This window comes from Ctenocephalides felis, unplaced genomic scaffold (genome assembly GCF_003426905.1).
Source record: "Ctenocephalides felis isolate EL2017-DRISC unplaced genomic scaffold, ASM342690v1 CF-g0.4_SCAFFOLD_01886, whole genome shotgun sequence".
NCBI classification, from domain to species: Eukaryota; Metazoa; Arthropoda; class Insecta; order Siphonaptera; family Pulicidae; genus Ctenocephalides; species Ctenocephalides felis.
The window spans coordinates 51,936,059-51,959,949 of record NW_020538040.1 but is presented as its reverse complement, the minus strand read 5'-3'; the positions used below and the strand labels follow the sequence as shown (position 1 = coordinate 51,959,949).

The 23,891-nt window shown below is 29.2% G+C and overlaps 3 protein-coding genes and 1 pseudogene across 3 annotated transcripts; 2 read left to right on the top strand and 2 right to left on the bottom strand.

Annotated features, from left to right (window-relative positions):
* Window positions 1–1,045, top strand: part of LOC113375078 — a 7,054-nt pseudogene extending 6,009 nt beyond the window's left edge.
* Window positions 1,046–3,775: 2,730 nt separating this feature from the next.
* On the top strand, window positions 3,776–12,516 carry LOC113375077. Its single transcript, XM_026615025.1, has 5 exons — window positions 3,776–3,880; window positions 9,900–10,182; window positions 10,815–10,955; window positions 11,785–12,016; window positions 12,300–12,516. Exons 1-5 carry the CDS (start codon window positions 3,836–3,838, stop codon window positions 12,514–12,516), a joined length of 918 nt encoding a protein of 305 aa, XP_026470810.1. The 5' UTR covers window positions 3,776–3,835.
* A 1,188-nt stretch (window positions 12,517–13,704) lies between these two features.
* Window positions 13,705–21,661, bottom strand: LOC113375076. Its single transcript, XM_026615024.1, has 14 exons — window positions 21,587–21,661; window positions 21,029–21,185; window positions 19,509–19,616; window positions 18,984–19,340; window positions 18,601–18,707; window positions 17,781–18,002; window positions 17,476–17,691; window positions 17,012–17,196; window positions 16,006–16,171; window positions 15,810–15,929; window positions 15,034–15,447; window positions 14,785–14,925; window positions 14,480–14,647; window positions 13,705–13,878 (listed from the first exon to the last, which is right to left on the bottom strand). Exons 1-14 carry the CDS (start codon window positions 21,659–21,661, stop codon window positions 13,705–13,707), a joined length of 2,610 nt encoding a protein of 869 aa, XP_026470809.1.
* On the bottom strand, window positions 21,605–23,623 carry LOC113375074 (frataxin homolog, mitochondrial-like). The gene is made up of 2 exons (XM_026615023.1): window positions 23,540–23,623; window positions 21,605–22,000 (listed from the first exon to the last, which is right to left on the bottom strand). Exons 1-2 carry the CDS (start codon window positions 23,621–23,623, stop codon window positions 21,749–21,751), a joined length of 336 nt encoding a protein of 111 aa, XP_026470808.1. The 3' UTR covers window positions 21,605–21,748.
* Window positions 23,624–23,891: the final 268 nt, after the last annotated feature.

The window sequence follows — 23,891 nt, the reverse complement described above, 5'->3', positions numbered from 1 at the left end:
ACAAGTAGTTGGCAATCAGTTGCGACTAATTTGAACTTTAACTATTTGTTGACATTTTTGACATTTTTTTTAACTTGTTTCAAATAAATCTATACTCTATCTTTTTCCCCCTGGACTCTTTTTAAAATGAGTATAGTTTAGCTGTTATGACGGCCTGTCACTACCGCACCCCTGGCACAACTGTACCCAGTCTCCTCTACATTCATTACTTTTTGAAATTATAATTTTATTTTAGGTGTTATTTTAATAATTATGTTCGACTTGGTAACTAATAACTAAAGAAAGGTTGATTCCAAACTGAATTATATATAAATTCTAAGCCAATAGGTGGTACGACTAAGGCGAGTCGGCGCCTTAATCGTACCGTAAGCACATTATTGAAAAACCGATTTTAATAAGTATGAAAATTATAATACAATAATTTATCATTCAAATCATTATTATTGACTCTGTTGATTATACAATCTAGAGTTCGGCACCATGCGTGAAATATTTTTCCGCGTACTAAATATTTTAACCAAACAAATGATTTTGATTATTGCCACATTTAAGAATCGTGATTTATCTATTATGATCGTTCGGGAGTTATGAACTACTTTCTTGTGTCAATCGGTTGGTTGAGTTTACTTATCCAATATTTTTTTATAAAATTGAAAGTTCGAGCAATTTGACTCAAAGCACTCTCACAAGTCACAATTATATGGAAATCTTTCTCATAGGACTTGATCATATATACAATAAATCAATCAAATAATTAATCTCATTGAAATATTACTTACAAATCAGTATTTGCAATGTGTAAAAAGATATATATATATATATATATATATATATATATATATTGACTTCAACAAACTTTGAATTATTTTTTTTATGAACTTATAGATTGTGAATTATATGAATATTTTATTTTACGATGTACTTATGCATTATTAGATACGGTTGTAAACAATTGGCGGCAAAGATTCATATAAATCTCGGAATTGGCGAGTGGAAAGGGTTAACACGAAGAGAATCTTGCACTTGCCAGTTCAACTCTATTTGACGTTCACAAAAAATAATTCAAAGTTGTAGTAAACAACAAATTGGCATAGCAAACCGAAGACGTCGAAAAGTAAATAAAATGTTTGAGAAATGTAAATGCAATATTTTTCCTTGTATATTTGTACAAAAATTAATTCAGATAAATTGATATTTAATAGACCATTTTCATTGTGCCACTTATCTGTTAATTTGAATGAAATACTTAGATATTAAATAAGTATTCATCTCATAAGTATCATTATCATGTTTAGAAATATATTATAATGTATAATTTTTCTTCTGAAGAATTCCATGGCGGTGTATCAGTCATATTGTTCTCTATGGGAAACGACGTTCAACCTCGTCAAATTATGATTCCTTGATTTAAAGCAATGGTTCTGAAGTTTTTATTGACTTAGCTTCTTATTTGTCAAGGTTTCATTTAACTTGATCAACAATTCAGCGATAAATAACTATTATTGAGGATTATTAATCATTATTTATATGAATATAAAGCAATGCACTGTTGTCTGAAGCAATATTAATACATGTAATGAATAATCAGAACTATTTAGTTCGAATTAGGATGACCAGAGTGCTGCTTCTGACGGTACGTTTTAAAATATAGAAATTAGTTTTTAAATAAAAAGTTGTTGCTGTTGTGCACAGTAAAGGTAATTATTTAATTCAACATATAAAAACTTTAACATGCCCTGATAAAACAATAACAAATCTATAACCTACGTTTCAAATTATCTGATGAAATACGATAGATGATGAAATACAAACTCACTCAGAAATGTACAAAAGTCGCCTCGAAGATTACCCAAACTCACCGGCCAAAACACTAGGCGAACACTACATTTCACATTACATTCCTACATTAATACCTGTCAATCACAAAACCTCTGACAATGGTTAGAAGAATTTGTAATTTGAAAGGCATTTTCGAATCCTACAATGTTACTTGTTGGTCTCTTAGAATAGATATAACAATTATTATACAATGAAAAAATACTGTTATTGTCAGTGTTTTTACGTTTATAGAAACCGCCTAATTATGCAATTATCTATACATTATATATATATATATATATATATATATATATATATATATATAGATATCTAGATATTAATTTTTAGGCAATGGATTTTGTTCGCATCAACAAATTACCTACGAAATTATCAAGTAACAACCCACTAGGCGAACAGGAACTTTAACACAAGATGCACTGAAACTATTTATTTTTAAAGCATATTAGTAATTTGTTGTACCTAATAACATTTTTTATAAATATGAGTTATGTCCATATATAAATTCATGTTCATAAACTTACTTTTTTGTAAATATTTATGTGCGGAAATTATTGAATTACAAGACCTTGCATACTTTTTAATGGCTAATAATTGTAAATTTCCAACCTAATAAATAGACAATAAACAGAACTCACTTTTTGTATAAAGTAAGTACATCCGTAAGTAATACATTATGCAATGTACATTGATAATGGATAGGGCATTTAAAGTGGAAGCATTGGCCCTGGAACCATTTGGTTCGCATACAGAGGTGGCCATTTATGCGATATCCAATTCAAAAATAGCTGGTACATATTTTCATGAACCAAAATAAACAATAATCGAAATAAAAATACATAATAATATTTTGATCAGAAATAAATGCTTCCACTTCAAATAGCTTACCATTATATCATTATACATTTTATTACTATGATCATTTTTTTTAAGATTTTTTAATGTTGTGCTGATATCTACAAAAGCAAAGATATCTGTGAAAAGTGTTATTTCTAACATTCCGTGGGGTAAGTTATAGTCTTCGCAAAATAATCGAAAATGAATTTTTTTATATATCTACGTTTCTGAAGTTTCAGAAGTTTCAGAACATTTTGGCATTCCTTAGAAAAAAATGGATGCATGTGTACGAGCGGATACAAATTTTTATCGACGACTTCGCGAACACGGATTAACATATTTGAATAATTCAAAAAACATTTTATTTGTATTGACGAAATGAAGAAACAGGTCAATTTTTGTGATGGCAAGTCCAGCCGTTTCGGTGATCCAATAAAAGAAAAGTTAAAAAAATGGCATTTGGTCAAAAATGATCCATTAGACATATGCACATCAAATTAACAGATATTGTATTTTGTATATAGTGATTTTAATAATAAGTACCGATTTTGTTCACATCGATATCAGTGTTTATCCGTAAGACAGCGACGCGGCGCTTGGGCGCTTGCTACGCAGCTTAAAAAAATGTTTAAAATTTTCAAAACAATTTTGGAATATGGAAAAATCTATTTTTTTTATTCAAATAATAAGTCCAATTTAAAAAAAAAAATCGAAATTTTCAAAAATCTCATTTTAACAAAGTTTTTAAAAAATTTTAAAGCTTTTTTAAAAATTTTGATTTTCGGTACGGGAAGTTTCAACAATTTGTTTTAGTATTATGTAGTTACTAGTATATCCTTTTTTGACTGGAAATTAGTTTAGATAGATGGAATTTTTTATAACCCGCGCGCCACGGGTTCGGAGCCGCCGTAATAAACAGATAGAGTTCGCGTGATCGGCCTCGCTGCATAATATTATTGTATTGTTAGTGGTTATCTAGCTAGGTGTAGGCAAAGCCGATGCTCAGGCTGGTTATTTAGCCGCGGTTTGCAAAACTTGCACTAGCAAATGACCAGGCACAGAGACTGTGTTAAATAACGTTAAACGTCTGCGGTTCGCATAACATTTACAAATTTTAATGATTAACGATGCTATTGATCTTATTCAATAAGCATTTGTAATAATGGTGGTGTGTGACAAGTGGGTGGCACTCAAAGTGTTTGAAGTTGTAAGTGAATTATTGTACAAATTAAGTGAACCGAGTAATTTTGAATGTGAACATTTTTTTATAATTTCATGTTAAATTTATCGAATTTGTGATTCGACTAGTTGAATAATTGCAGTAACTAGTTTTGGATTCCACTTATTAATTTATTTTAAAAACTTGTAAACAATCAACAAATTTCATATTAAATATTTTTCAATTGATTAAAGTTAAACTCCGCAACTCTACCAATACTAAAATTATTATTTGTTTGTATAATATTCTTTGAGATATTTTAGTATCTTTAACAAATTCCTAAATTAATATAATCAATTCTTAATGCGTACAATGATAGAGTAATGATAAAGGTACTAGTTACAATTTTCATAAGCTTTTCAAACGATCAAATTAATCACAACCGTAAAACTTTCGCTACATTATTCAAATCGACATTTTAAAATTGAATTTTCAAAATAAAAACATTAAAAACATATCTATATATACATAGTTCCAAATCTTAAACGATGTGCACATTTTTTTCACAAATAAGACCCAAAATTTGATAATATACATAAGTCAAATATTACGTTAAGGGGGTATTCTAGTGTAGAGGCATGAATTTTAAGTCATTTTTAAATCACCGTAAAAAGCAGGCAATCATTTTTTTATAATTGATTTATCAACGTTATAGTACAAAAAAAATATAATAAAAAAGTTAATTATTTCAAAAATTAGCAGTGATTAAAGTGAGGGGTTTCAAAAAGTCGACACGTGACCATGGCCACGATTGCAACCCTCCTCCTAGTAATCCGAAATGAAAAAAAAGATTATTAATCTAGAATGATGTTGCAAAGGCATATACTAAGATTAAGTTGAATTTTTTTTGGCAAAGTGGCGACTGTCTGAAAAATAAAACATTTTCTAACCATTTTTTGAGTTTCTCGAATTTTTTAAAAATAGTAAAAATGGAAATTTGTAGTAGACCCAGAGAAATCGTGGACATCGTATTGAAAAAGACAGTTTTGAGAAAACCGCAAAAGGTAGGAAACAGAAGAGGATTACCATGGTCAAATAGCTGTATCTCCGAAAATAATTAAAAATTTTTAAAAATTGTCTAGTACAAATATTATTGAATTGTTAACCTTTGAAAACATAAAAAACGATTTTTTGGAATTTATACACTAGAATACTCCCTTAATAGCTACCATTAACCATCAATTTACCATCACAAATGAATAATTATTTAATTGAATTTTAACACAAAAAATATTTATAACAAACGTATTGAAATATTTAGAATTAATTGCTAGAGTTTTATAAACAAAATATTTTTAGTAACTTATAATGCTTACTTTTGAGAAACAAAACTAGAAACGTTGGTAATTTAGATAAATACCGTGTTTAACATTTTTTTCATGTCCTTAACTGGACAGTTGTAAATCAAATAGAGAATATTAAGAAAAAACATTTTATGCAATTAATTCGTTGGAAGTCCCTACCGATTTTAATATATATGTACTTTGCAAACTAGATCCGATGTGAATTATTCTTGAATTTTCATTTTATATCATTTTGCTTATATATTAAATCATTTTATACTAACTAATAAAAAAAAATCAAAGATGGTAATATTTCCTGGGTTTTCGGTTGTATTTTATTTTTATTATAATTTTTTAATTTCAAGCAGTTTATGGGACATCTTTTTCATGAACATCGCAATAAAATAAAAACATAACCGTTAAACTTAAAATAATGAAAAATTACTATTTTCTGTTATCAAATGCTCAATTGATATATGATTATATTATATGCGATTTATCAAAAGCTACAAAAATTTACATCAATAATAAGGATTACTAAATGCACATTTGTTAAATATAGCTGTAAAATTGAAAAATTAAACAGTAGCATAACATTTCAAAATAATTTCGTGATACGAGAAATTTTAGAATCCTAAAAATTTGCCAGTAACTTTCGCTTAATAAACCTCACACGAATTCTTTAGTAAAAAAATATAGGGATCAAATATTATATTTTATTTGTAAACCCTACAAAACAAAATCATTATTCTATTCTGAGTCATGTCACGATAAACAATGCAGCAAATACCTCGATCTTAGTTTAATTATGAACGTCATAAGATACAAAGATTCATTATTCCCACGCGAGCTTTAATCAATTTGCGATGCATACTCGTATGCATATTAAGAAAAAAGATTCTTCACGCTTTCATTGAAATTCACTAATTATATCGGAATAGAAACACTATCGCTCTCACATCTCACATGATCTATTCAACGCTAATTATTATTGCTCATTATCGAAATCCCAGCAGATTATAATAATAGAAGACCATGAACTGATCGGAGAAATTAATAACAGTTGAGAAATTATTCACGAAGGAATTTTTTTTAAATGATGTGAATTATAAATAAATAAATACTTATGGTCATATTGTTAAAGCAAATTTTGAAATCACTGAAATATTGTTCTTTTGTTTAATTCTAGGGACACAGAGTATTAGATACACTATTATAGCACAATATATGTATAAAAACTAGATGTCAACTGCTTGTTTGAAAATAAAGCTTTCGCTTTTTACTAATAACTATTCAAAAAGATTTCTAATATATATCTTACAACCAAACTTATAATATGTAATTGTACTAATTATAGAGCACATTTTAGAATAAATACGGTGTATGTTTCAAAAGCGCGTGCCATTATTCCAAACTCTAATGAATTTATAAAATTTATAAATAATGAGGGCCATAATGTTTTACGATATTCTTTTAGACCATTTACTCTATCATCATACAAAGCTTTTAAATAAAGCATCATACAAAGCATGAATCATTTAAAGCATTTACCTTATCATCATACATATTATCAAAATCGTAAACTAGTTGTGCATGGAATTGTGCGATAAGGCAAACTGCTGAAAATTTCCATATCTTTTAAAATTTTTAAAAGCTTTAAAATTTTTTGATTATGTTGAAAAAATAGATTTTTGAAAACTTTAAAATTTTTGAAAAAAATGTTTTTTTTAATTTGATTTTTTCACATTTTGAAATTTTTGGTATTTTTTATCCAATGCGTAGCTGTTTTAGAGACGAAATGTCAAAGCACGTAAGCGCCGCGTTGCAGTCTAATTGTTAAACATTATAAATCTTGCTATGGAACTCAGAAATGTATACAAAATGTGCTTATGTCAAATGATCATTTTTGACCGCCAAATGACATTTTTTTACATTTTTTTACATTTTTTATTAGATCTTCAAAACCGCTGCACCTGCCTTCCTAAAAATTTAATCAATTCTTTATTTCATCAATACAAGTAAAATATTTTTTGAATTATTCACATCGGACGCTTGGGTCTCCCAAAAACGGTTGATAGGTCTCCAAAACGTCGGCGAAAAAATGAATCGACACTTACATACATACATACACACACACACATCCATTTTTTCTAAGGTAAGCCAAAATGTTCAGAAACTTTTGATACGTAAAGATATATAAAAATTTTCATTTTCGATTTTTTTTTTTGCGATTACTATAACTTGCGCTACGGGAAGGTAAAAATTATGAAGGAAACATCCTTCCGTTCTTTACCATAAATTTAACTGCACGGTTCCCAACTGATGTCTTAAAGTGTTTTAGAATTTTCAAAATTAGACGTGGACTAAAATTTTTGTACTTTTTTGTTAATTCTAAAGAAACGCCTCTGCTGATCGTCTTGCAAAACGAATCAATACGAGCGTTTAAAGAGTTTCATCAAACCACTATTAAATTTTTGAAATTAGTGTAACTGTATCTTGAAAAAACGTCAACGAATGGTTAAAAATATGCTCTCTATTTTTCTATGCTCTAAATTTCGATCTCAAACGATTAAAAATGACTTGAAATGTCTAGAAAATAAACTAGGATAACGTATTTTTTGGCAAAAACAGAAATTTCTCCTTGCTTAGTGAACTTAGATAAATCTGGTGAGGGGGCGTTTATTAATCACGTGAGGTTTTTAGGAGGAGGGAGGTTTGGCAAAAATGACAAAATATCACGTGGGGATGAAAGCGGTATCACGTGTATTTATTTTTTACCTGAAGTTACGTCAAAAAAATTCAAAAATGTTACAATTCTTTCTCGTAACTAAAATACACGTTATATTTAGTGAGAGAGGAAGGTAATTTCGAATATCACCACGTATCACCAAGGAAGGGAAAGGGTCCAAAAATCCTTCAAAAATCGATCACGTTATTCATGGATGCCCCGCTGCATTAAATGCTAATAACTATTACATGTAAGGAAGCGCTTATTTTGCGGTCACCAAACTATGTCTATTTATATTAATAAATGAAGCTAAAGCTAGAAATTAAAATTAAAATTTTATAAACATTTTCTTTGTGTTAATGGTTTCTTGTCATTCTGCATCAATAAGTATTCGAAAACCTCACTCGTGATAGTTTAAGTTAAATGATATTGAAGCACATGCTTTAGAAAATAGAACGTAAAAATTGACTTTTACGTCAATATCTATCTATAGATATTACATCGTTCAAAATGGAACTTTGTCTATTAATAAATCATTATATGGTATGTGTCTATCAATATATATATATATATATATATATATATATATATATATATATATATATATATATATATATTAGGATTTTTGCAGTTATTATAGTAAAACGATGTTTATTATTATAACTTTAAAATAATACTTGCGACAGCGGACAGCTCTTAATATTAATGGGTAATACATTGAATTCATCGCTTTATTACGTGACATTATTAAACAGAACTGCAAAGTTAGTTATTATCTTCATTTGAAAACAAAGTTTGATTCATAAAATATAAATCAACAAATATATAAGTGATGTTTTTGTTTATTGGTTTCGGTACATATAATATGATTTACTGTACTCAAGAAGCGATGGATGACTTGAACAAGAAGAGCGATTGTTTAAAACAATTGGGCATCATTGTTATTGATTAAACATTTGAACAGACTATTACCTTATTCTATGAATTTGATATAAGACGTTTTGATAACGATTTCATATTATAAATTTTAAATATATATATATATATATATATATATATATATATATATATATTTATTATCTTCGAAGTAATCCAATGAATTTTGAATTATCGTCAGTTTAGAGTAGACAAAATTAAAAATGTTATTTTTTGAACGAGTTCTAATATTCTTTAACTATAATGCTAAAAAAAATCCCCAATATTATTCTGCTACATTTGTAATAATTTTTTGCTAACAAACAAACTGAAAATATAGTGTTTTAAAGAAACAATCTGTACTTGTTAAGTACGGAAAACTAACAAAAAACTCTATCACAAAAACACAAAATTGTGTTTTAGAGAAACAATCTATACTTGTTTCTATGGCTAATTAACATTTCAATTATCTCACAAGGATACAAAACTTTAGAAAATACAAGGATTGCTATTGTTTGGTTCGATGTACAATTTCTCTATTTGCTACCAAGGTGTAATTTTAATTTCTTTCGTCATGGTAATTTTGCACTTTTACTCTTTTATGGAAAACTATTTATATCTTTTTTTAAAACTTTAATAAAAATAAATCACAATTAAATAAAAATTGAGTTAATACATTATATTGTTTCAAATCATCTTGGCATACCTTAGAAAAAATGTACGTGTGTGTGTATACATGTGTGCATACAGTTTTTCGCCCACGTTTTTCACGAGAATCGGTTCGTATTGACGATCAGGGAGCAAAATATGCAAAAGTAGCACTAATTAAGGAAACGGATCATCTAATTAAAAAAAAACATTATGCTTGTGAGAGTGTGAAAATATGATTAGTTTTTGGGGGACGCTAAAAAAAATTATTTCCAATTTTTTTTTGCAATATATGAAAATTATTTGGATTTCAATTCTAATTCGGGCTAAACACATTAAAATTCCTCGACTATTTCATTACAGTACTGGAAGTTCCAGCAATTTGCCTTTAGACGCGATTCCATACACCACTAGTTACAGTTTAATTTTACAGTTACTTTGCGGTGCTTGCGTGGCGACCAAACGAGTAACAGACGATGAGGCTTCAAGAGGTTTTCTCCTGCGCCAAAAATTATCACGAGAATGGTCCCTGCTGAATAATATAACATGGAGCCAAGCAGGATCATCTCTGGCCGACGCAGTATATGGAGGATATGTCATTATCACCGCGGGACTACTTTTCGGAAGAATATTTTCCGGTAGTAGCGCTTCGAGAGCGGGCAGTGTTGCGGAAAAGTTTTTGTTAGGAATCGGCGCCGTGTTATTTATTATATTAGGTGATTAAATTAAAAACAAACTCTCGTTTTCACTGAAAGTATGAATGCATTACTTTTCTGTATTGTAATATTATAATTTAACGTAAGAAAATACTCCTAGATATTTATAATTAATGCCATAAATTATTTTCATAGTAATAATTGGTGCGTAGCAGTGTTAATCTTTTTGATTTGATTCGGTCTTTCATTAATAATGATATTAATAAATGGTACACAAATTCTTTTTAAACTTTTTTGGAAGTCAGCATCAATATTTAAATATCATACAGATTAAATTATTGCTGTTTTTCGAAAAAATGAGAAGGTTTATTAAATTTTTCAACAACTAATCAAACAATAGAAAATTGACTTCAGTTCCTAGCGAACTGCCTAAGAATCAATATTTCGTTAATTATGCGTTAAATAAATAATAATGAAAAAGTGCAACCTGAAAAATAGATCCCTAACTTTAGCGTTATTTCACCTTTTTGTGAAACTTTTAGCTTGTATTTTAGTGATAAAAACAATACGAGTGTATTTGCATTATTATACGTATGTGCCAAATTGGCAAAGCCAAAACTTTATTTAAGAGACTATGCTGTTACATTATATTTTATTATCTTTTATGGGTTTATTTATTTTTATGGTTGTAGGTTCTTTAGAATTGGCTTCGCTCGACTCAATACCAGAAAATCTTTTAGACAACGCAGCAATTTTAGGATGTTTATCATTATTAGTTGCTGCATTATTTATCGTAGACGCTGCACGGAAAAGTTCCGGACTCAAAGTATCAGGTAATAATTCTAACCAATAGTGTTTTCTTCTCTCGACTTTGTATACAGATTCAATCATTTCCACAAAATTTAAGCAAATACAAATCAGCAAAGTAAAATTGCCACATTGCAGAAAAACAAACACAAGTTTATGCAGTTTAATTTTTTTCTTGTTTCAGACAGAGCAAATGATTGATGTAATTTATAATAATAGAACAATTAGACAGATCTACAAAAAAAGTTGGCCGTGCTGGGTGTGAGACATTTTATCCAACGTATTGTTTACCCTTAACCACGGGTCTAAAGCCAAAATAAGATATATAAAAAAATATTTTCTGGTTCTTTTGTCCATAAATGATCTATGCAATGGATTTCTGCAAAGCATTTGTCATCTCTGTTAATATCGAACATATTTTCTGCAAATACTTTATTAGATTATCAAGAGGTAATGGGGAGTAAATATGTTTGCAAATTATATGGTATTATAAGAAGATACTCAGCAGAGATGAAAAAAGCGTTGCAGAACTCTGTTGCACAGGTCATATAAGAAGAAAAAAGACAGGAAGGGAAAGAAATTATAAAATTTTAACCATCATGCAGAAAAATTACTAGATTAGAGATTTTGTACTTGTTTTTTTCACTTTTCTCCGTTTTGTTTTTGCAGTTAGACCCCCAATTTTGACTTTAGATTAGTGGTAAACAGTAAAAATACATTGGAAAACAAATGTCGCACACCCACAACAGAATTTTTGTGGACCTGTGTTATTATTTGTATATTAAGTTCTATAAGCAAAGATGATCGTAAGCTTATAATCAATGATTTTTATTAAATCAATGTAATATCCGCAAGGATCACAGACAGAACCTGCGAGCGGATACGCTAGATTCGACGACGTCACGGACGGTGTGGCCCAATTTACGAAATTTGGTTCTATTAGAGATGAGTCAATGCAAGAAAAGGAGAAATCAAATTTGCAACGGGAATACCAAGAGCAACAACTAGAAACCCAACAACAGCAGCACCCATCGCAATACCAGCCCCACATGGTTGCTGTTCTGCCGAGAGAACCAGCCCCGCAAAGGTCAGAACTCTAAAAGAGTTCATCATTTCTTTTATGACTATTCTTACTTTTTATCCAATATTTTTCTTTTATTTTCGAATAATTATAAATCAAAACAAACTTGCTGCGATGGTAACTGAAACTGGTATATTGAAAGATCACTTTATCAATTCATTAATGACCATTATCTGAACAATATAACATATGAATAAAAACAGCAATCTATGGAATATTTTCTATCTGATTTGTAATCTATCTATTAATTTTCTAATTTATTACTTTTGATTTTCTTTTATTTAAATAGGTTAGAACAAGTAACCAGCGTCATTTTACCAACTAAACAGAGCCCGGTGTTCTCTCGAGTGACTTCTGGAGACAGGGCTGTAATCACCAGGCAGGGTGATTGTCATGAATCAGAAATAACTCCAACCAGCCCCGGATTTGTCCAACAAGCTGCTAGACAATGGGAACGAGCGGCAAAGACCAAAAGCAAAATGCCAGGAACAATCACGCAATGCTGATAAAAACTTCGAGAAAAAATCCAGTCTCATACTTATCGAATCCAAAGACTATTAAGGGTATATCGTCAATGAAGATTGAAGCAAATATAGTAAGAAACAATAATTATAGTGAGCTCTCTAGATAAAAATGTTTCTTAATAATTCTTTTTTAATAATTTATATAAATCTAATAAAACGTAACAAAGAATCTAGATTTAAATGATGTTTTATATTATGAAGAAGTGAATAAGATAAAATTGTACATTTTTGAGTATTTAGATATTTAGAAAAAAATAATAAAAATAGAAAAAAAATAATTGTAATGTAATACGTATGAATTCGCCAGTTCATGGAGTTTTTTGACAATGTAAATAATATACATTTCAAAATCGATAATTTGATATGATAGATCGTACTTGGCGACTCGAACCATATTCATATAATATACGATCCTAGAAACTTCGCTAAACAAGCACCTCTCATAACAAGTCATTCTCAGAATATGCAAAAAGGTTTCTTAGCACTTTATATACGTGCATTATATACAATTTGTATAATATTTTTATTGTACTTATTATTACTTATCACCAAAAAATTAACCCTATTAATTATTAACCGTCTAAAATACTTATATTAAAATAATAACTGAGTTGGCCCAATCAATCTGTACAAATATCAATAAACAAAGCCAATATTAATTTTAGACAATATTGTGGATATTAACGCAATATCGTAAAAATTATAGTAAAAAATAGAATAAAAATGGCGATTAATTACTTAGTTCATTATTAGTGCACAATTGGTTTTCTAAAATAACGAATATTGATTTTGAAATTTAATATTGTTTAATTAAATTTGTAAGTCATAAGTTAACTATTTTTTATAAAAGGTATTGCGCTTTCTGTAGTATTTAGCTATTTGACAAAAGAGTACTTAATAAAATGTATAAATAATATACTATCAGAAAATTATTTATGAAGTTCAGAAAATTATGAAAACTATTAATAATGTTAACGAATATATGCAAATATGTCCATTACACAATTGCAACATATTTATCAGTCTATATATAGTATATCCATATAAGAGGAATCTTGTTAAGAAGTCATTTAACTAAATTTATTAATATAATATATAAAAAAATAATATATTACTAAACATGAATAAATGCGAATTATTATTTTGGAAAATCAATTCCATTTGAATAATCTAAATTTTCAGCTTGTTGGTGATATGCGCCACCATTGCTGCATCAGGTAATGATAGATGAGGATTTCGAAACTCCCATCGCTTCGAAATATGACTCCAAGCTCTTTCTCGCGTTAAGCCAAGTGGTGTGTCGAGCAAAACCGACCAGTCCGGCTGCCAACTTCCCATCAGCATCTTTATTATTACATAATAAACTTTACAAACTTGAATTGGAAGTTCAATTAGAACTTTATGATAAAATTCGTTTGACAAATAATTTTACCATTCGCCAAAAAAAGAAATAGTTAAAAAAATAATTAAACAATAACAGCAAAAATATTCAGTACTAGGCAACAATTTGTATTGCAACTAAGCAATACAAATTTACGAACCGTGATAAGATACTACTTGCAAGTAGTATCAGTAGTAAATCTAAATAGAGAAGCCAAACAATAAGATGCGTTTTCCTTCACCAAAAAAACCTGTGAACATTATAGCCAAGTAACCCCTAAGTCGACCTCTAGAACGCCATGATCGACGCTAATCAACTACTTTTCAATAATATACGATTATAGAATAATACCTATGCAAGTTGTGCTTTAAGTTAAATAAGAGAGTATTGATTATGCAGGGTGAGGGCTATTTATTTTCGCAGTTGTGCTAATTTAACAATTTTTATAAAAACATATTTTCATAAAAACTAGTCCATCTACAGGGCAACAAAATAATAAGATGGCAGAACTTATTAATTACGGAAGAATAAAAACACAGAAGCATTTAAAAAATAGAGATTTACCTGATCGAAGGGTCTGTGGCGAATATAAAACATGGTTTCCAGAAGTTTAGTTCTTGGAGGAGTCGTCAACTGCCCAGGAAAATTTTCAAAATCGTTAACAGGAACTTCACTAACCCCTAACTTCTGCAGTATCCAAACGGAATTACAAGTTACATAATCGTGCAAAATCTGACAAAGAAATAAAAATTTGTTAAACAATTAATGTACAGAACTAAATAGTTAAAAATATTGGATCTATATAAAATAATTTTTCATACCATCAACTATGAACTTGGTAAATAATTTTAATACTATGCTTAAATTACCTTAACACACTTTTTCCCATAAAATGTCATGAGTACATCGCTGACAGACATTTCTGGAGCATAATTTGTATATTCTATACCCAAATCCTTGCAAGCTTGATTGATTGCCGAATTGGCACTTTTATTCTCTTCATCCTCAATCTGAAAATTAAAATTTTTATGATAATTACTTAAACTGAATATAACATATTTTAATATCTTTGAAACCTATTTATACAATATAATATATTGCTTCAGTTAAGCACTTACATTTAATGTGGTACCAAAACTCAACATAAAATTATCCATTTGTGCAATATCTCCGTCCAAGTTTCCAACCATGTCCTCCACACCAGCGTCCTGAACACGAGATACAAATTCTGCCATTTGCTGAGCATGTTTATCGTCTTCATAGATATAACATAATGCCTCTGCCAATTGATCACGGATATTTAGAAGAATTTTACCATCTATTGGAACTTGTCCAGGAATCATAAGTTGTTTTTCAGACGAATTTATCAATTCCGTGTATAAGGCAGACAATAACAACTGAAGAAATATTGATTGTCCCATAGGATGTATGTTGGCTGGTAAGAGTTCCGTTAAAAAGTTTGATATTGTTAGTACTGAAGATGGTAAGCAAATCAGCAACTCCGTGAAATAGGTTAAAGCTTGTGACATAGCCTGTATATGTGTGCATAGTTATTATTTATTTTTATTGGTTAATATTAATTTTAAATATTAGTTAATATTGGTTAAAATTAATAGCAACTGATTAATTAGTTGTAATTTACAACTATATACATTAAGAAATAAAAATAAAGTGTTACATTCGAGTAACAGAATCATGACAAAACTTCGAGAAAGTAATCGTATTGTGAACAAAATATGTATTTTTAAGTCCGAATAGAAATCACTAAGCTTTCAGCATAAATTTAGTAGTAGGTCTAAATTTTGAAATAGGAAATTGCAAAAATAAGTAACTTGAGAAATACTGTTATAGATTTAGGAACATGCATAATTGCTTAACTATTTATATAACATACTTGATACATACTGGACCCATTATGTACATAAGCACACAATGATTGAACGATTGGCTGTATTATAGGATATATTAAATTCAATGTTGCCTCCAGCCACGGTGGCCTTCTTTGATTCCACATCTAAAAAAAAATCATTGGTTGTAGACCCCTTTGTCTATTAATACAAATGATTTTTTTCGAATTATAGATTTGTTACTTGAGTTTTATCCAAACAGTCCGCCCATGTTTTATCCCTGCATTTGTCCAGCGCTGATACAATGGTGTGTTGAAGATCGCAAGGTCTGCCAGTTATCAAGAGTACATAAATGAGACTGGCTACGACGGCACAATTATTTGCTCCTATAGGATCTTGAATGCCTGATCTACATTATAATAATAAAAAAATGAAATATATATGTTTAGTTTGTTTATTGTTTAATAAATTATTTGAATTATGAAATAACTCTAGCAATCCATACAAGTTCAGTTAGAAACCATTATATTAAACCAATATTAGAAAATGTTTTAATAAATTTAATCATAAAGTCGCTTCAAATATTATTCAAATAACTAAACCAAGATTATTTAGAGTTAAATTATTTTATGCATGACAAATATAAGCGTGTGCAGATTTTTGATCTATAAAATTTTTGAACATTAAAAAGTTTATTGTAAGTAATTTTATTTTCCTGATCATCAGTTTTGAGCGCTGAACCATATCAAACATCAAATTTCGTTTCAAAAGTATACCGGATCTACTAAATCTAAACCATAACCAAAACTACGTTGAAAACTAACTCTGGTAAGTATAATCGGTGAATATGATCCATAGTACGGAACCAAATTGAACGGATGTAAAAAATATAACGGATATTTTTGTTTTTTTTTCTGAACATTTATTGAATGTTTCAAACATCGCGGTACCCCAAAATCGTAAAAAAGATGTGTATTATGCGTGTGCTCTATATTTTACCTTTATAAAAAAATATTTTTCTTGTTGGCATATCGTTAAATAAGTAGAATAAAAGCGTATGCTCTAATTAATTATTCATTCCTAACAAAATGATCAGTAATTTAAGAATCCATGTTCTCTAGTTATTAGTCCTAATAATGATCTTTGCGACGACTACTTGGCCCAATCAAAACAATCACAAATTATGATAAATAAAATAAAGAATAACAGTTAAACAATCATTCAAAAATAAAATATTTTGAACTCTTACTTTTTATTATCATCCATCGAAGGCGAGCAATCGTATGTGCAAAGAAATCCATCACAAGCTTGAGTTTTGATAACTACTTTCTTTGATGTTACCGACCCGCCGTCCATATCATCAGACATAGGTAAATAATTAATTAAATGATGTAGAATTATAGAAGATACTGCACAATCGCGCATAAGCAATAACTGAAATTTAAATTAAATATTTTTATCAGCATTTATATGTGAAAAAGTTTGTTTTGATAGTACAGTATCTTTCCTCTCGATTATCATAAGCCATATTATATCACGTGTATCAATTTCAAATACAGGATGAAAATAACTATTGTGATGCAAACTATATTAAACTTACTTCTACCTAATAATTTGAAAATGTATGATAAATGCCTTTGAATTTAACTTATTGTTAGTCTGTATCAGATCAGATAGAAAGTACTACTTATATGAATGATTCTCTAAACTTACTTTTAACAGCAGTGGCCAAGTAGGTTGAGGCTGCGCCAAATAGACCTTCAGTTCCAACGCAATAGCTGCTCCTGGTGTTAGATCAAGCATACGAGTTGCAAATTGATTTCCGGACTCGGCGGAGAAGAGATGTGGGTTCGTCATCACTATCCATGGACTCGAACAGCTACCTCTTGATTTAAATAACCCTATTAGATCAACATCCTTACGAAAAACCTGAAACATAAATAATTTTAATTTGTCGCTTAAATTTTTAATACTGTAGTGAAGAATTGTTTAAAAAGCTTGCAAAATAATTAATCAACCCTGTACAAAGTAGAAAGTGGAGCGCCCCTCAAAACCAATCCGGCCATAAGTTCCTGGCATTTGGCGTGTATGTCTCGAACCGCTTTATCTTCCGCTGCCAAATTGATGCCGCTGTATGCTTCGCCGCTTTCGCAGACAGCGGGCAGTAGTTCCCCGCAGCAAAGCAGCAAATTTCCTAAATCGACTCTTAGCAAGTCAGCACGAGCTCTGCTGGGGCACGTCTGGAATTTTTATTATTCAGTAATATCATTAACTTTAGATATGGAACGATTTAAATACAACAATCTAGTTCCTAAGTAACTATAATTTATGAAATAATTATGACTATCTTATTAAACTTAATGACAATCAACGTAATGGCAAATAAAACATTACACATATTAAACACAACAGCAAAAATATCAATAAATAAATAATATAAATTAGCCATTCATCTCCTTATTCGTGAGCATGGTTTACTGAAACCAGTGGTGTTGTGCTAATATTTTTTTGCCGGAACGCTAAAATTGAAAAACCGGTTTCCATGTTTGTTCCGGTTCCGTTCGAAAAGGAAAAAAAGAAAAATTATTACAAAATTCATTTTGTGCACATATATGTATGTTTATTACAATAATAGGAATGTTTAATAAAAATTAGTTAAATTATGGTTTATAAAATTCACTTATTAAATCACTTTCTGTATGTAGCAATTCTTTTTAATTTTTTTTTTTGCCGGAACGCGTTCCGGTTCAAAAATGATTTTCCGGAACGACGTCTGGCGCGTTCCGGCTCGACAACACCACTGTCTGAAACTATTATTTTATATAAAAAATAACTTACTTGGGTATATCTAACAGTAAGTATAGATAGAGTTTCATTTAACATTCCTTGAAATACTCTTTGAGCCATTAGTGGAGGCACCGTTGTCCACAAATCCTGCTGCGTACCTATAAATAAAATAATTCATTAGATACACTTACTTAGTTATCAAATCATGTATATTGAAAGAATAAACGAAGACTTATTTTCATATATAATGATATGTGCGCAATAAATTTATACCATAAAAGAAACTGTATTCTTTAGTTTAAATTAATAAACAAAATCGCTTTATATACGCGTTCGCGAACATTTCGATTTTTTTGCCGGATCGTGAAATACCTCCGTTATCATCTTGCAAGCAAAAATACAATTTCTTATTGATTCTAAAATACTAGTATCACCTTTCATGTATAGCCACCACATTTGTATTATGTATGAACCGCGTTCAGATTCAAAAAACGGCTGTGGATTCTCCCAGTCAAGACAATCAGCATCTTGTAAGATATACAGTGAAAGCAGCCTACAGTGTAAATCTAGTAGTCGTTCAGCTAAAGCTTCTGCCATTTCTGAATATTGTTTATGGGAAACTTTTAGAGAACCCGATTTTTCACCTGGCGGTCCACGACACTTGGTTTGTGTGACACGCTGTAGATAACAAAATAGACAATTTCTTATAAGCGCGGCGGCACCAATTGTGGCGGTAAGTACTGCCAAATCGGCGTGATCCAAAGCTTCTTGTGATAACGTGTGTAAATGCTCTGAAAATGATTTTTAATACAGCGTTACATTTTTTTCATGATTCTGAATTATTTTACTGACGGTGAGATAACGAAGCGGTATGCACGAAAAATTTACTTTATATTTAAAACTCCAATTAAATAAGAATAGCAATCGTGATAAGTTTTTAAAATAATTTATCTGCTAACCTAGTAATTGGTCGGCCGATTTTGTGATCATACTAACAAATTTTCCAGGATCAGATGCTCTTATAATGCCACCGCATCCACCAACATACTCAGGAACTTCTGTAGTTCCTGACTCACCTAAAGGCCCTGCTGCATCGGCCACAACACCTTTTCAAGACATCGTTAATAAGATATATAAAAACGAAAAATGTATATATATATATATATATATATATATATATATATATATATATAATCTTAGGTAAAGATTAGTAGTCAATAAATTAAAAACTATATTATCACAAATTTCTTTGGATTTGATTTGATGTTAAAAAAGTGATACAAGTAAACATATATCCGCATGTACATCGGTAATGTACTTCTCATTTGTTCTCGGCTTACTTTATTACTACATAAAGAACATAAAGTATAATAAATAAATTTTATAAACAATCCTCACTGATTATTGCGTTATCAACATGGGATACATTCATTTTAATTTTTTATCAATTGAAAACTCCGGTTTTGAACTCCGCCAATTCAGGCATATTTAAATGTCCAATTCAGGCGAAGAAAATAAAAAATGTGAAAAGGCAAATTTTCAAATAGTAACAACAAAAAACTTGAATCTTTTGCTTTACAACTTCTAGTAAAGTGAACAAAAATTTCTCGCAACAAATAAATTATATTCTTAAATATATTTGAACATTTGCATATTTTTATCATCATAGAAATTATCATAATGCGGAACTCGAAAATTAATAGGAATTAGTAAACGACATTGCATCGTTCAAAAATCAGTAACTTCTCCGCACAAGATCACCGAAACTTCAAGTAACCAAACACAAGCATACTACTTCTATTTAAATAACACCCTACAGTAATATAATGAAAAAATACTGTAACATTTTATATTACCTAATAACTGATCTGCAGATTTTGCAATCATGCTAACAATTGTTTCATGATCGGATGCTCTTATAATGTTATCGTTTGCACCCTCGTTCTCGGATTCATCTGTACTCCCAGATTTAAGTTCTAAATCTTCTAAAGGTGCTGTGGCATCTGCTACACCTCCTTTTAAAAATATTACAGTATTTTATAGATAACACATTTAGACCAAATTTTTTTTAATAGGCGTATAGTGTCCATAGTTTGTCAAATATACCATCAGTTAAATATTACGATGCAATACTTTATGATTTAGTAAGACAATAAAACTAAGTTAATTAATAGAAAGTAGTCAATAATGGTAATGCATATCAGTATATCAGAATAAAATAAACTTTCGTTGTTCACTTAATTTGAGAAACTAGTTGTAAGTGGCATTTCGCGTTGTGGCAAATTGCATGAACTACCTGTTGAGTGTTAATATTTCATGTAATCAATATTATTTTTTTTATTTATATATGCGCTACCTGTCTGCTAAAACTACAAAATTCTTAATTTAAAATTTGTATATTAATGCTTCAAAACCATTCATATTCTTTATTAATTGCTTATGTTGATTATATCTTCGATACTTGTTATTGATAAATTACCTTCAAGCAATCCAGAACCTCTTCTGTAAGCAGCTATATATTCTTCTTCCCACCACGTAACGATTTTGACTGAAGCGAAAGAAGCAGATCGTGGAAAATCTAATCGACCACCTACGACTCCGGGACAAATGGTTTCTGATAACACAGTTTGTTTTTGCTATATTTAGACAAAAATAAACTTGCAGTTTGAAAAAAAAATTGTCAATGTACACTATATTATTTGTTCATTGCAGATTAACAAAGGTGAGTGTAAAAATGTAAGTACAATAAGAAAAAAAATCAAAATTGATCAAAGAGAAAATGCAAAATAATGTTATCAGAAATATATAAAAAAAATAAATAGTAGAAAATATATAGTAGAAATAAATGAGAAAAATACACATGCATCAAATAAAACATTTTTATTTTTATAAAATACAGATTATAAAATTGAAGCAAAATCATATCATATAAAATTGTATAATTATACTATACATAACTTTAATATCATTACAATATCTTATTAAAAATATGGCAATCAGTCAAATCATAACTCTCATTAATATCTATAAAACTCACTTGGTAATATTGCATATCTCTCTGCAATAAGATTGGAACTCTGTCCATGAGGTTGCCTTCTTCCATTACCTCCATGATGATATTTTATTAAAATGATATTGTAAAATTTGAAAGACCTAATATTCTAAATGATTATTTATATGTTTCCCTATTTAGATCAGTCTATCTGCTTCCATGAGCTAAATTCATAAAGTCCACTTTAGATTTTACTATAAGTTCAATTTCTTTTTGTAATAATTCATGCATTGACATTCCATCATGTTTGTATAGCCAATAACCAGAACCATCTGCTATAAAATCATAACGTTTTGGCCCAGAAGTAGGGGAACTCAGCCAAATTTGTTGATTTGGTGATTGACGATTAATTACATAGCTTCCATATGGTTCACCAAAGTTAATAGTTAACACACCATCCTAGAAAAAAATTATAACAATATAATTCAGAGAATATGAAGTCTACGGATCAAAATGAAATTTATCTTTACTTTTCTAATGCAAGTCAAAATACTTGGTACTATATGTAAAAGATTGGATATAATGGTAAAATGTAAAATACAATAAAATCTTGAAAATAAATTAGAAGTATTAACAAGATTTGAAGAATTAATGTAGATAATTGAAGCACAAAACTGGCAATATAATGTTGATTATCGTTTAGTTTTATTTGAATCGTGCTATTTTGCCTGGAGAGTAAATTTGATTTTGCGCTTGACATTGATATTTTAAAGGCACATCTACTAAAAGCATCTTATTATTTTTATTAACTAGGATGAATCACTCACAATATATTTGAAATAACTTAGAAGTAATAAGCTTCAACAAAATAAATATAAAAAAAATTAAATATGGAAGTGGCAATATGATGTGTATTGTTTATCTAGTTTTATATTATTAGGGTAAGGCAGGGCTTAAAGGCCCGAGGGTTAAAAAGCCTACCATAAAGACATTTAAAGTACATATAGTAACTATACTATTATAAAGTAGAAGACGAGAGATGTGTAATAAGCCATCACCATAATACTCACGGTGTTGCTATTAGAAGGTGAAAGGCCACATATCAATATTCATAAAAAAAGTTTTTCTTCGTTGGTAGTTTTTTTGGTTTTGAGCTCGTTTATTTGGACAATGATACCTGAATATAGTTTTCAAGTATACGTTATTTGTTTAATAAGATGTATTATTATTTTAAGTTAGATTCAACAGTTTTTTTTTTCATATAATCTATATAAAAACTTACATGTGTGTGGGGTAAAAAAGACCAACTAAACCCTTACCCTGGCAAAGTTATAACAATAAGAAAAAAGTGAATTAGGTTGAAAAAATTATTTTGCAAGAGATAAGATAAATCAAATTAATAGTTATTCTAAATTTGCTGATGAATATTTCTGATAAAGTACCAGACCAAGGTGACCATAAAAAATGTGACCATATAATTTGTATCATGCATTGGTTAAATAATATAGCAATTATTTCGTAAAATCTCTTTAAAATTAAAAATTGGATATGTTTGCCCCTGGGTGTCCCTTTTTAAACCATAGGCGAGGCAAGATGAATTTTAGAAAAATAGTAAAGAAAGCGCTACTAGTATTAAATTTCTATAATCGTTTGATACATGTTATTTGTGGTGATGTAGTTCATTTAGTTTAGACAGTATAATTACTGAAAGTCAAGTTGAACCTTTGTAGCATACCTTACCATGCTAATTTACTTTATGAGCACATTTGCGTTTGCACTTAATAATATTTTAAATGTTGAGCTATTGGAAGCATTTTATTTGTTAAACTAAGATGAAACACTTAGTAAATTAATACAGATTATAATATGACGAAACATTATTATTAAAAAAGTAATGGTAACATGTAAAACTAATCAAAATCATGAAAATAAATTAGTGGTAGTAAGAATTAGTTTATCGTTTATCTTAACTTTTATTTGAATATCATGTTATTTTACTTTAAGTGCATTAAGTACATTTGGTTTAGACAGTATAACTATTGAAAGTAGAATGAACATTTGTGCCCCGCCCTGCCCTACCATGTTAATTTATTTTACGAGCATATATGCTTTTGCTTAATATTTTTATTTCAAAGGTTGATTTACTGAAAGCATTTTATTTGTTAAACTAGGATGAAATATTTTCAGTAAATTAATATAGATATAATATGAGCAAACACTATTTTGAAAAAAGTAATAGTCACATGTAAAACTAATCGAAATCATAAAAACTAATTAGAAGTAGTAAGAATTAGTTTATCGTTTATCTTAACTTTAATTTGAATATCATGCTAGTTTACTTTAAGTGCAT